The following is a 14,470-nucleotide window of genomic DNA, read 5'->3' as shown; positions in this document are numbered from 1 at the left end:
CAGAGAAATCTCAGGCATCCAAGTCGACGAACACGAATATAAAACAAGCCTCTTCGCAGACGATATGGTGTTCTACCTAACCAACCCCTGCACCTCCTTGAGCCACCTCAAAACCAGCCTGGACGAATTCGGCAAACACTCTGGGTTCTCTATAAATTACACTAAATCAGAAATCTATCCTATTAACATTCCTGCAAACCTCCAAGCAACAATAAAATCCTCCCAGCCTTTCAAATGGGTAACAAAGTCATGGAGGCACCTGGGCATCCAAATCCCATTGAAAGTAGAGGAGCTATTCCGAGCCAACTATGGCCCCTTAGCCAGCTCTATGACCGCGTCCTTATCGGCGTGGGCAAAACTCAACTTCTCCCTATTAGAAAAAATAGACCTCCTCAAGTCCTTCCTGCTTCCACGTCTACTGTTCTTATTTCAAAACCTACCAATCCCAATCCCCAAGAAGGAGCTCTCCAAATGGCAAGCACAGTGGTCAGCCTTCCTCTGGAATCACAGGAAACCTAGAATTGCTCTAGCACTATTGACTAGACCATATAACTTGGGAGGGCTGGCCGCCCCCTTAATAGATAAGTACTTCTTGGCTGCACAATTGAGGGTAATTGTCTTATACGCCTCGCCACATCCCCAACCCGCCTGGGTCCAAATTGAAAAGGCAAATCTACCCACCCTACATCTACATGAGTTTATCTGGTCCCCGAGGGCAGACAGAAGGGAGTATCCAATTTCAAACCCATTTCTAAAATTTACTATACAACTCTGGGACCAATGGAGAAACACCATAACACCAGCGTCATCCCCGGTTATGGCATTTCTGGGTCAGTCCTGGTTCCCCCCGGGTAAAGACAAGTCCCAATTCAGAGCCTGGAGGGAGAAAAACATTTTCAAACTAACTGACATCACGATGAATGGAAAATTGTGCACTCACTCCCAGCTGGAAAATAAATTTAAGACCACTATCCCATGGTACCAATATGCACAAATCCACCATGCATTACACCAAGTAATACCCATCGTGATGCAAAATAGACCACTGAACCCAGTAGAGAAGCTAATCAGTAAAGGTAACACCTCTATAAAAGGAGTTATATCTATGATCTACACCCTCTTAAACCAAAAAATGTGGACGAGCCCGTCTACCCAGCAAAACAACTGGCAAAAAGACTGCTCAGTCTCAATCAGTGATGACCAATGGAATCGGCTTTGGATATCGCCTTTATTTAAATCCAAATCACTTTACTTTCGACTCCAAAACTATAAGATATTTGCAAGGTGGTACGCAACCCCCCTAAAACTGTTTAAGGCCAGGGTGAAAGCCGACCCCCTATGCTGGAGGGGGTGTGGGCTACCAGGCTCATTTATCCACTGTTGGTGGGAGTGTCCAAAGATACACAAATTTTGGAAGTCTATCCTGGAAACGACATCCAAAATAATAGGGGTCAGTATCCCTTGCACACCCGCAGTAGTCCTGTTAAACCTATGGCCGGATCAGAAGCTCCCAACCTTGAAACAGGAACTAGTTGCATTGCTTTTCCTAGCAGGCAAAATAACTATAGCCTCATACTGGAAACAACCTGATAGCCCACCACTCCAGAACTGGTGCAAAAAGGTGTGGGATATCTTGATACAGGATAAATTGACAACGGCTATCGCTATGCTAGACAATACCAAAGAGGGAGATTGGTTTCTACAAAAATGGTTTGACTTCCTTAAACACGTGAATAGTGCTGATACTATGTTCGGGAAAATGCCGGCAAAATATGTGAACTTCACAATATATTAACACTGAAGTGGACACAACCTATTGATCACTAACTTTCTGTTGTATTTGCACTCTGCGAGAGATTTCTCTTTGCTGTAAAAACTGTTTAACAACAACGAATGTGACGGCTCATGTAAGGTTATGTCATGGACCCCGTGTTGGGGTGTGTTGTAGTTGTTATTTAAAATGCCAATAAAAATTTAAAAAAAAAAAAAAAAAAAAAAGATGCTATTGGACTCCAACTTGGTCTTCTGCAACTGACCAGTTCAGTTTGGGAAATCCCGAATCCTCCCGTGAACAAACGTATCAGTATTCTGATTCATATTTAAGCGGAAATTCTCCATCTTTTCTAGATATTATGATAAAGAAATTTTCAGTTCAGAATTTCAGCATCCAGACTATTTTAACACTTCCCAGTCTGAAATCAACATCTTCTTTGAACTATTTAACGGTTCATCTGGAGCTCAGCGATAGCAAGGACTCCTCAGGAGAAGAGGACCCCTCAGGAGCCCCGTGTAGCCAGCCTTGAGTTAACAGAAGCTTACCAACAGTAAGATGAGCTGCAGGCTTGTCAGAATTCACAGCCAACAGCCAGTGCAGAGCCACACCCTCCAGCCCTGATTCAGCAGGTGAACCTCAGTTGGCCATTCTCAGCCCACCAGTACCACCCACAACCTTAGAGCTCCAAAGACAGAGGCTGAGAACAGAGTTACAGACAAGACAGCATGCCTCCTGGCCAATGTTCCCTCTAAGTTGCAAAGTCTTGTGAACAAAAATTCTACTTTGTGAGCTACTAGTATTAAAGTTGTGAGCTACTGCATAAATTATTGTGCTCTGGGGCCATTTTTCCTGAGCTAAGACAAAAACATGTGAGCTGGAAGCTAAAAATCGGTGAGCTAGCTCACTCTAATTCAGCTTAGAAGGAACACTGCTCCTGGCCCAACGCCAGCGGCTTGCTGATAACAAAGATCAGTTGCAGAATTGCTTTTGGCTGCAAGCATGACCCTTAGGCAAGAGAGGATGTTAGGCGTGGATGTAACCAAGACAGGATGTTAGGCATGGATGCAACAAGTATGATATATGCTAAGTCACCAACTCTGCCTTGTCTGACTTCTGGACACCCAAGCTTGGACTGAATGACCCTGCCTAGCTTGTCTTCTGGCACCTGATACTCAGAGCCTGCAAGCCAGTACAAACTATGCCTTAAAGGTAGCATTAATTGCAGTTTCCTCACTGTAATCTCTAACCAGTGAAGAATGCAGACAGTCTTGAAAATCAAACACAATGCCCTAATCGTGCAAAGTTGTGAATGATAGCTTAAAAATGCATGAAATAGGCTATGCACTTGTGACCATATGGATGAAAAATGTTCCTAGCTCAACTCCTGGGGCTGATATTCTAGGAACAGCCCAGGAACAATGAAGGTAAATGTGAATGTTTAAAAGAAACCAGAACTTTTGCCTCAAATATAAAATAAACCATTAGCCATAACAAAACAAAAACAACAACACAGCATTTACATATTCCAGTAACTGTATTAGCAACACTATTAGCTTCATCTGCAGTACCAGTTGGGTTGCATGTGTTTTCCGTACATTCTTAATTTATAATACAACTGATGATTCAATATGAGCTAGCAAGCTGGGTTTGGTTGTGGGGAAACATACAAATCTGCACTCAGCCATAAAACTGACTGGGTGGCCCTGGCTATCACTTAATCTACCCTACCTCACAGAGTGATTGTGAGGATAATAATGAGATAACCCCAAAAATGCTGGATTGAGCGCACAGGAAAAAGGTGGGATTCAAATAACACAGCTTCATATAAAACACTCCTCTGAATCTGTTGCCAATATTTTGATTACAGCCTACCAATGCGGATATTTCTGTTATCAAAAAGCAAAAGCAAAGTACAAATTGTGTATGCAAAGATATATTACACATAACCTAAGCCACTGAACATTCTGGCAGAAATACTGCTTCAGAATAGTTCTCTCCAGACCAACCTCTCAACCTGTGAATGTTCTCCACAATAAACCACCACCCATGCCACTTTGTCAGCTTCACAGATTACCTAATTTGCATGCAAAATATTACATTTAAATTTACATACAAATATTACAGGTGTTAAGTGCACTAAAGAAACGTGATCAACGTGTGACTCTTGACGGAGGAAGCAAGTCAGATGTCCATGACTAGAATGGGCATTTTATTGCTAGTACAAACAACAGCAAATAAAGAATTTAATTACATGTTTCCAAGTTAGAAAGGTCTCTATACTCACAATAATTTGCCAAAAGTATATTTATGGAAATGAACTGCTGCAGAATTGCAGTGATATTAAAATTTAAACAAACTGTATCTGATCATGTCTGCTGTGCTGGATGCAAGTTACTCAAGACAATCTCTGTAAACCACCATAAATTACAACCTATAACAAAATTACTTTAAGCAGGACAACTGAATATATTCACAATGCAATCCTAAGAAACATTACTCTAGTCTACACCCATTGATTTCAAAGGGCTTAGACTGGAGTAACTATGTTTAGGATTGCACTTTCAGTTATCCGGGCAGCAGACATTAGAAGCAAGAACCTAACATTGAAAGTAAAATGGAAGACAATGAGAATTACAGTCTACTAGGTAGAAATCTATGCTGGAACTATAAGGATCACAGGCTGTTCTGAATCATTCTGAATATCCCACTGATTTTAATAAGGCTTATTTCAAAATAAGTATGCTTAAGGCAGCAAAGTCTCAAAATTCAGATGCAATAAAAAAAAAAGAAGCGAATACTGCAAAATCAAGCCGGGTTCCTTGCTCTCTGACCTATTTTGATGGCAAATAGAATGTTCGGATCAGTGGTCCTTTCTCCCTGAAAAAATCTAAGCAGTCATTGTGAAAAGCATGTATACTAAAGTAACTAACACAGATGGATAACAGTAGATCTTTTTCAGACATTTCAAATATGGATTGGGTAAATATTATTTCTGTCACAAATCAGAGACCAGGCTAGCTTTCAGTAGGTTAAGCAGATACAATGCAGTGCTGATTTCGAAACTGATATACTTAATTGGGTATAACATTTTATATTGTATTTCTTTTTTTTATTAACCTGATTGAGACAAATCAGTGAGGCTCACTGATGCAAAAGTGTAATCTCTCACTTCCTACTTTATTTATTGTCACAGTCGATGTACAGAGCAATCTTATTATGCATATTTACCAGGAACAAGGTCTCACTGAGTTCAATGAAAGCCAGTCCCTAGCAAACATGGATGGGATTATGGCCAATTAATCTCCATTAGAAGTAGTGCCCATAATCAGCAATCCTATGTAGCATTCAGATCAAAGATTTAAAACAGGACTGTAATCCTACACATTGTTACTTGGGAAAATCCCACTGAACTCAGTGGATATTATAATCTAATCTATGCAGAAGAAAGTACTCCTTATCCCACTCATGCCAACGCCATGTGTGTGCAATATTTTGCTAGCTGTCCATAAACAATGTTCTTTCAGTGAGTGAAGTTGCTTTAAAATAGAATGGCATAGGCACACTGAGAATGCCTTTTAGCATGACAACATTTGTCTATAAATACAGATTTGATTTACCTAAATGCTGTTCATCTGGGCTACAATCCTACTTTCAATTTCAAGCAAGCAACAACTGGGAAAAAACAATTTGTAATTTTTCTTTTAAAGGCAGACCTGGATTTTCACTACTTTAGCATAAGAGAGTTATTTTACTTGACTCTTGTGTATCTTAAAAATACAAAAAGAACATAACTCTGGCCCTTCTACATTCAGCCATATGCTGAATTTCCGAGGGTACAACCCACATGCAAAAGTTTGTTCATCAAAAAAGACAAAAGTGCATCTACTAACAGGGAAAAGTTGGAAAGTTCAGCAAGCATTTACCTCTTTCTCTATTTTAAGTAGCTTCTTCACAGCCACCTCCTTTTCTTGAGATAGCCATCGGGCTCGATACACACTGCCAAAACTCCCTCCGCCGCAGTTTTCAAAGAACTGCAGGTCGTCAAATTTAATTTGCACAAATGAGGCACCGAGAGACAACATCTCATAATGACAAAATACACCACGACAAAAATCTGTAGAAGGAGAGGAGGGAAATCAAGTTAATATATCTGCTGCCACAGTTCAATGAACTTTGCATTATCAAACAGAATAGACTAAGAACCAACAAGATCTAATCAGTACAATACAGTGAAACTCTCACACTGAGTATGTGTTCTATTTATATTCTTGGAGATAGAAACAGCTTGAAAATTCACCAGATTTTCTTCTTTTTCAAATGCTGGAGAATCTCAGTGAAAAAGTTGTATATAGAAGACCAATTTCCTTACAGTGACATACACTGTCAAAAGGGAAGCTGACTGTGAATGCCGGCTTGCCTAGGAGTTCTGGAATTTGAAACATTGCAACATACCCACGTGGTGGCCGCTTCTCAAGAAATATACACATAACCTAAGCCACTGAACATTCTGGCAGAAATACTACTTCAGAATAGTTCTCTCCAGACCAACCTCTCAGCCTGTGAATGTTCTCTAAAGCGGGAGCACTTAATATACAGATGTAAGAAAACTTGGCATAAACCCAAGCCTCTTCCAGAGGGGCTTAGTTATGCCTTCAACAGCAACCACACAGTAATTTATCTTGGTTGCAACTTGAGGTATAACAAAAACACCATGTATATGCCAAGAAAAGGGGTTTTTTTTTATAGTTATAGGAGATCATATCATATTTCTTAGAGCGGAACAGAACATTCTCCCCTTAAAGTTCTAAGTTACAAGGCTCTTCAAATCATCTTAAAAGCTATTGTCTAGTCTGCACTGGATCACTTGAGAAGTCCAGCCTCTGATCAAAACACAATCCAACTGAAAATTCATGGCAGACTCCCAGTTGAAAGCCTTCTGAATATAAGTTTTCAGGGGAAAATCAGCGTAAGAAATTCACAGTAGCCACATTTTACTATGTATTCAACAAAGTTTAAAAAACAAACAACCCCAAACAATCCTGCCATTACAAGCAACACAGCCACACCACATTCTGTTTGGACTTCTGCAGCAATTCCTACATGATGCTGCAGAGGTGCTTATTTCACAGCAAATGCAGAGCGGATCCTTTTTGTACCTTATTTCAGAAATAACATATTCCACATTTATTGCACCTGCATTACCATTAAAGAGTGCTTGAATTTGCTCCACTAGATGAAGGCAATACAAGTTATGATTATTTTCAGGGGACCAGAAAATCGTCACCAATTTGACACATGCTGTTAATGTCAGCTGATGGGAGTTATTAGAGATGCTAAGGCCTTGAAGGATAATAGAAAAATGCCAAGTTTCCCCCATTTTTCCAATCCTAAAAAACAAAACAAAAAAACCTTGGAATGGAATATTTTCTGGCTTGGAATCAGTGAAAATCTTTTCAAGCCAATTGCTCAGAATGTATGGTATGAAGAATTTTCTGTAAAACAATCTGCAACATTAGATAATGATAATGGTAAATGAAATGAAATGATAATTCCTGTGTATGCTATATACATGTACAATATTTTCAAGGTCATGGTTCCTGCTTTATAAAGGCTTATTTTGTACTCGGTCATTATGTTATAATGCATATAATGCACTAGTGAATAATTCCACATTTCTTGAATGTAACATTTAACCTGATATCAAAATACACTGCTCAGTAATTAATTCCTTTAATTTATTACAAAATTTCTGTTTTCTGTTTGTAACTTTCATTTGTTCCTATCTCAAATGGCAAAAACTAAGACATGTAGTACAAGATGCAGCAGTTTGCAGCTTTCTCTCACTCTTTCTAAGTAGTGCTGGATTCATTTGCAATTCTGGCTCACAAGAAACTAGAGCATTTATACATTTAAATTTTATAAATATGCCAAACAGTACAGTTTTATAGGTAAGCTACATTATAAAGGATGTGCTTTATGTTGCTGAAGTAGTAAAATTAGTTTAGGATGCATAAACAATCAAGTAATACATATTTTAAGTTTCCTCCAAATTTCCATTCTCTCCCCCCCAAAAAAGAAATCACTTCTGACCCACTCCACTGACTTCAAAATTTCTAGAAATTTTAAATATCTTGGAGTTATGCTAGAACAAATAAAGTCATATTTTGGAGAATAAGAAGGTATAACACAGCCACAACCTGTTCCCTGTCAATAGGACCAAATTCCATTACAGTGCAATGAACACAGAGACACATAGCTATAAGGTCTGTTCTCATTTCAAATAACAGAAATGTTTATGAATATAATTTAGTGTATATAAGCTGCTGTTTTTAAAAACATTTCCTTATCCTGAAAGCTCAACACATACACTCATATAAAGATATTACTGGAAAACAACTGGTTCCAGTACTCTATATTCTCTTGCATGTTTATAGCTGCTACCGACAGATACCTGAAAATATATCAAATTGTTCACTTTAGAACCACTTTGCACAGCAGAACTGGGATGCCTCTTTTGGGAAAAAGTTACCACAAGATTTGTTGCTTAAGAAAAGAAACGGATGTTCTTTATTGTTAAAGGACTCCACACTATGACAGGAAAGGAAGAACAGACATTCTAGCTACCTATCTAAACGAGGATGGAGATGCTGAGAGCACATCTTGACCTCACGGAGGTTAGACGAAGCCACACAAAGACAAAGCTGGAAGGAAGTCCTTAAGAATCACATTCTGGATAAACAAAGAGACAGCAGCAGAATTGAAGAAAAGAAAGAATCCATAAGAAACCAATCTATTCTCCCTATTAGTTCTACTGTTCTTCTGGAGTACACTAGTACACTTGGTACAAAAGAGGCACTGTACAGTGTCCTTCAGTTTCAACACAATCCTCTCATGTCCTTATAACAAACTAGAGGGGCTGAATCTGACGCACAGTGGCTTATGTAAAGCTCCCTAGGAAGTTTGAGGCTCAGATGAAGGTTTCCAGAGGAGGACTTCCGATCAAATGCTTAGATTGTTGCAGTGTTTTATAAGCAAATGAATGAGTGCCCTATTACATGCGAAATTGTGTCGCAATCATCTACATGCCTAAATTTAGTCAGCTATTAAAGCTAATGGAATTTCCCTTGTATAAACTGACAGGGTTCAGCTCCAGTTGACTCACCTAGCATCCAAAACTCTAATCACAGCCATAAGTAAGCAGAGAAATTGCAGGACGTGGTTCAGATGAAAAGGACAGAAAGAGCTGGATCATCAACACCATCATGGCTTCTGGCTTTTTGGCATTATGGAGGCCAAGACCATTCTAGTTTTAGCAACTCCCAAGCCACAAAGGTAATGCTGACAATGGGAATCATGTCTGCAAAGCAATTAGAACATTCTGCTACGCTAAAGTATTATTCTTTAATTTTTTTTGTCATTTCTGTGTATTGTGCCTGTATTTACAGGAGCAGATTCCAACAGCCTACTCCCTTTCAATTAACTTATATAACTTTTGGCATCTTCTCTGTCTCTCAAAAACTATATTCATCATTAGCAGATAATATTCATACAGCAGATAATATTCGTAATCTGCAAAAACAGGCAGCCTGCATGTCGCTACAGATCAGGGGTCCCCAATAGGGTTGCCAGGTCTCACTCAGGAAATATCTCAGGACTTTGGGAGTGGAGCCAGGAGCAAGGTTGTGACAAGTACAACTGAACTCCAAAGGGAGTTATGGCCATCACATTTAAAGGGACCACACTCCTCTTAAGCACCTGCCCTTCAATGGAATAATGGAGGACAGGGCACCTTCTTTTGGGGCTCACAGAATTGGATTCCCTGGTCCAATCTTTTTGAAACTTGGCATTTTGTTTTAGGAGAGGCACCAGATGTTATGCTGAAAATTTGGTGCCTCTGCCTCAAAAAACAGCCCCCCCCAAGAGCCCCAGATACCCATGGTTCAATTTCCATTATACTGTATAGGAACTGGTCCCCATGGAGTATAATGGTGTGCCCAGCAGACGTTCAATCTCACCCCCACTTTCTGATAACCCTGAAGTGGGAGGAGGGAGTCCAAATCAGAGGATTCCCTGCCCCAACTGGGGACTGGAAACCCTAGTCTCTAACATAGTGATCATGGGTGCCAGGGCACCCAACCTGTTTCTTGGTGCCTACCTGTGTTTTAGTAAGTGGCTGGGGCCACATTGGACTCTTGCCCAGCAGGGCTTCCGATTGGCCACTGAAGATATCATCAGTGATGCAAATTAAAACAGCATTGTTTCAGTGGCAGCTGCTACCACAGGTTTGTTTTATTTTCTCTCACCCCTTTCCCCCCACTGTATTTTAAAATTACCCCTCTTCTCCCCTGCACTTGGGCTTCTTCTGTATTTGTAGTGTTCCTACAGCATCCTATGGCAGCCATTTTGTGGTTGCACTCGCCACCATTATGTGTCAGCATTCCAAAGTGTCCACAGGCTCAAAAAACAGTTTGGGGTGCCCTGCTTTAGATTTTCTAGTGCCTATCTCCAACACAAAGAGCAATAATAATAGTAACTGAAAGTAGCCAGGCTGAATCTAGGCCTTGGTGACAGACTGGGCACAGCTGAAACTTTTGCTCTTACTTTCACCAAGATGTACCGTTTGTTTAATTCTTTCCTCATTTTTTAGGGAAGTCGACAATGGCAACAGTACATTTTCTGTTTTATCTACCGCTGTGAGAAAACAGACTTGCACATAGCATTCTCAGTCTCACCTGTTGGTTGAACACCCAAGACGGCAAAACCTCCCAGTCAGGGAATCAAAAATTAAAACAACAGCTATGTTTTATTACTGGCAAAAGGACGACAGACAGCATCCTTGAACAGGATCCCAAGTAGACATTATAAGAGAAGGCAAGTAGCCGTCTAACGCAAACCAAATGCAAAATGTGACATTGTTGTATTGCGTTTTCTGCTGCTGCCCAATATCAATGACAAAGAGGTCAAATCCTGTGTTATAGCACAGTCGTGTTAAAGCCTTGCAACAAATACAACAAAAAGAGTTGTGTGGCACTTTAAAGACAATACATTTATCATGGGCATACATTTCCATGGGCCAGTGTACAGTGTGCTCCAGCAGATGAGTATCAGACTTAACAGCTTAACAGCATCATGAGGTTGTTGCCATCTCTAGGTCAAAAGCTAGGCTAGCACATATACCAGTGACTAGTTTACAGTAGAACCTTTGTTCCACTGCTTTCTGCAAAAAGGAAAACAGTACAACAGATATCAATATATTGACCTAATTCTTTACAGACCAAATTACCATGCTATAAAACTGTGCAACTATGTTGTTATTTTAGCCTAGGTGCAAAAGACTGTTCAAAACGCAGATAGTGAAGAATGGACTAGAAATGGGGTAGGCAGTAGTTTGGCTCAGGTTCCAAGTCCCACCACCCACAATATCCACCTATGAAGATGCTGATGCCCTGGCATCGAAAGAAGGACAGTAAGGGGGAGGGGAGCTGTCCTTGTCCATGCATCCTGCTTTTGCTGTGTGTATATGTATAATTTATTTATTTTTGCACAGCAGTGCTGCTACACCCGAAACTCCTCACCAGAGATGGCTTCTGCTCAGATATTGACACTACAAATACAACCAGCAGCTTCCTGTACCTACCTCATGGTCTGAGCCGGGGCTTTTTTTGTAGTAGGAATCCCTTTGCATATTAGGCCACACACCTCTGCTGTAGCCAATCCTCTAGGAGTTTACAGTAGGTCCTGTAAAAACCCTGTAAGCTCTTGGAGGACCAGCTACATCAGGGTTGTGTGGCCTAATATGCAAAGAAGTTCCTGCTACAAAAAGAGCCCAGAGCATACTAAAAACTGCACATGAGCAGTATATGTACAGTGCATGCTTAGTACAGCATTAAGAGAGTTGCTGATACTGCAATGATATGGAATCCAAAGGTATTCCAACTGGCACTATACCACGTCTTTCCAAAAGTGCTCTGTCTTACCACAGATCAGCTACCACCTGCTTTTGGAGTTAAGCAAGGGAAGAGCTGGGCAAAAATGATTTTTCATGCCGGAGGCTCACATGAACTACAAGAAAAACCCAAATCCTAACATTTACAAGCTTTACCAAGATCAAGGTACTCAGGGGAAAATATGAAACATTTCACTCATTCCATTTTAAAAGTGAAAGGCTTGTATCTCAGCTTCACTTTTTGCTGATAATTTTTCACGAAGTGATTTCCTTTGAAACAAAGAAAACAACAACCTGAACCTCCTTTCCAAGTCCTACTGTCCTCTCATTGGCCAAAACCAATGGGGAGCGCCTAGACGCTATTGTGAAGAGCAGTTGGAGAAGGTTATGACAACTAGCTTTGTTGCCTGCTACAGATTAGCAACATAGCACACGACACACATTTGAGAGAACAGCTCCTGTCATTATCCATCATACAGAGGCATTTCTAAAGTAACCATCACCTTATGAAAAGAAACCATTCTGTTTTCACAAGATGATAGTTTCGTTAGAAGTGTCTCTACGTGATGAACTGAACCTCAGTTTTGATCTAAATAAGTTAACATGGCCCAGGAGTCAGAAAACCCAAGAAGTGAACTTATATTCTGTGAGGAGGGGGTTTTGAGGGTCGGGGGATTACTGGTAATTATTTTTAATGTATCTTAGAAAGTGTTGACTTTCACACCAAAGAGAAAAAGGATCTGAGAGATCTTTTGTTGTATTTTATATTTTGATTTTACTACCCAGCTGCCTATTGTTGTATGTGCTTTGTATGTCCAACTCTTTACCAACAGCATGCTCAGTTCAATGTAGTTAAATGTGTGCTCAGTGGGTTCCTATTATCCGATAGCTTGTATTTATGCCCAGCTTTGACCGCAGGCTTCCCTTACCCCAAAGTGAGAATAATCAGCATAGGAAAAGGAAATGTTCAGCACTGAGATGAACAGAGCAGCTAAGGGGTTACAGATTTCCTCTCCTTCCTTCCTTGTGATAAATGCTAAGAATCTGAACCCTACCTTTCTTGAAGTTTGGAAAATTAACAGGACTGACATGAGAAGATTAGCTTTGCAGGTTTAAGGGGCCTACAAGAAGATTATGTTTGTAGGCCTAAGGTGCCTGTGGCAAATAAGAATTGCCCCCAGATTGTGAAATATTTTTTGGGGGGGTAACTGTTTAGGCCACAAAACAATAACATAGGAATTTGTGGACTAATTCATATTTTTGTGGGAATTAGTCAGTGTTATGCAGTCATTAAAGTGCCAGACTAGAATCCCCAGTTTCAGACCGAAGCTCACTGGGGCTGGGTGCCCTTAATCTGGTTACTTTCTCTCAGAGTAACCTATTTCACAGGGTTGTTGTTGTAATGAGAAACCAGAAGAAGGGAATACAACGTTGTAAGCTATTTGGCTCACCATTGGTGATGGAAAGCAAGTTATAGGTGTCTAAAAAAATAAATATAAAAGCCACCTGCCTGGTTGTTTTTGATAACCTAAGAGTGTTCTCCTGTTGATAAAGAAAGGAAGCTTTTGCAGTTTAAAAAGCACCAGTCCCACTGTGCCACAAGATAATGTCTTAATATGTGTCTGTATGTTTGTAGACTTTTCTGGACCAATCTGCAAAGCTTGGCTTCAACCCAAAAAACAGAGATTTATGCCAGAGGTTTTCCCCAACCAACAAAGCTTATTGGTCAGAAGGAGGTATGCATTTGGAAATTCCTCCTGCTCTATGACGTGCTCCTGAAACCTCATGCAGCAGGGTGGGCAGAAGGTCACTCAGAGGGTCCCTTTAAAAAAAAGTAAAAGTAGCTCTTACCCATTTCTTCCAGGCCTGCTGTAATCAATTTTTAATCTCCCCTTTCAAGCTGCTATTGCATCTTCTCTACTCTGTAGTAAAGAGGTGGCATACACACACCTTTACTCTGGGTGCAAAACAGTAGCACCAGCACCTTTTCCCATCTGCCTCTCCTCTTCCTCCTTTATATACAGAGACAGTCTTTCTCTGGATGGAGAAAAAAGCATGCTACTGACTCTCTCCCACTCCATCAAATCTGGTGTTGGTTTCCTGCAAGGAAAACACAAAGGTAGATTTCCTCCGTAAGGGGCAGTGTGTGTGACTGCTTTGGGGAAACAATACAGGGAAGGTTTCCCTACACAAGTACTGCAGACCTGCTCTGAAGTACTGTAACTGTTGTACAAGCCACCACTTTGTACAAGCCGCATCCACCCAGCCTCCATTTTGTGACTGGTAGCTCTTAAGGGGGAGGGAAGGCAGCATGGTATAGCCCAATCTAATCAGATCTCAGAAGCTAAGCAGGGTTGATACTGGGAAGGGAGACCATGGAGGAAGACTCTGCAGATCACTTTAGCTTCTCACTTGCCTTGAAAGCCCCTTGCCGGGGTCACAATAAGTTGGTTGCAACATGACAGCACTTTACATACATACATAGCAGCCAAAGTTCCGGGGGGAGGGGAGGAATCCCCAGTTGGGGGCAGCGGATCTCCTGGTTTGGAGGCCCTCCTCCCACTTCAGGGTTATCAGAAAGCAGGGGGAAGGGTTTGAATGTCTGCTGGACACTCCATTATACCCTATGGAGACTGGTTTCCCATACGTATAATGGAGAATCAATCAGGGGGTATCTGCTTTTTTACATAGAGGCACCATATTTTCAGAATAGCATCTAGTGCCTCTCCTAAAAATACTCCCCAAGTTTC

The 14,470-nt window shown here is 40.7% G+C and overlaps 1 protein-coding gene across 4 annotated transcripts in view; it reads right to left on the bottom strand.

Moving 5' to 3' along the window:
• MAP3K20 (mitogen-activated protein kinase kinase kinase 20) overlaps nucleotides 1-14,470 on the bottom strand; it is a 159,960-nt gene that overhangs the window by 127,632 nt on the left and 17,858 nt on the right. Inside the window, exons 1-2 of one of the 4 annotated variants that reach the window (XR_009556302.1) lie at nucleotides 6,017-6,154; nucleotides 5,698-5,888 (exon numbers count right to left, since the gene is read on the bottom strand). Coding sequence is in view for 3 of the 4 variants with exons in the window: in XM_060257074.1 (XP_060113057.1) it covers nucleotides 5,698-5,856 (159 nt within the window). In the remaining variant the exon portion in view is untranslated. Of the gene's footprint in view, nucleotides 1-5,697; nucleotides 5,889-6,016; nucleotides 6,160-14,470 lie in introns of those variants that run through there. The other 3 variants (XM_060257074.1, XM_060257077.1, XM_060257076.1) reach the window with 3 other exon arrangements.

Source organism: Heteronotia binoei, chromosome 16 (genome assembly GCF_032191835.1).
Source record: "Heteronotia binoei isolate CCM8104 ecotype False Entrance Well chromosome 16, APGP_CSIRO_Hbin_v1, whole genome shotgun sequence".
In the NCBI taxonomy this organism is placed as follows: domain Eukaryota; kingdom Metazoa; phylum Chordata; class Lepidosauria; order Squamata; family Gekkonidae; genus Heteronotia; species Heteronotia binoei.
Note: the sequence above shows the minus strand (reverse complement) of the source record. Positions and strands in the feature narration are given on the sequence as shown.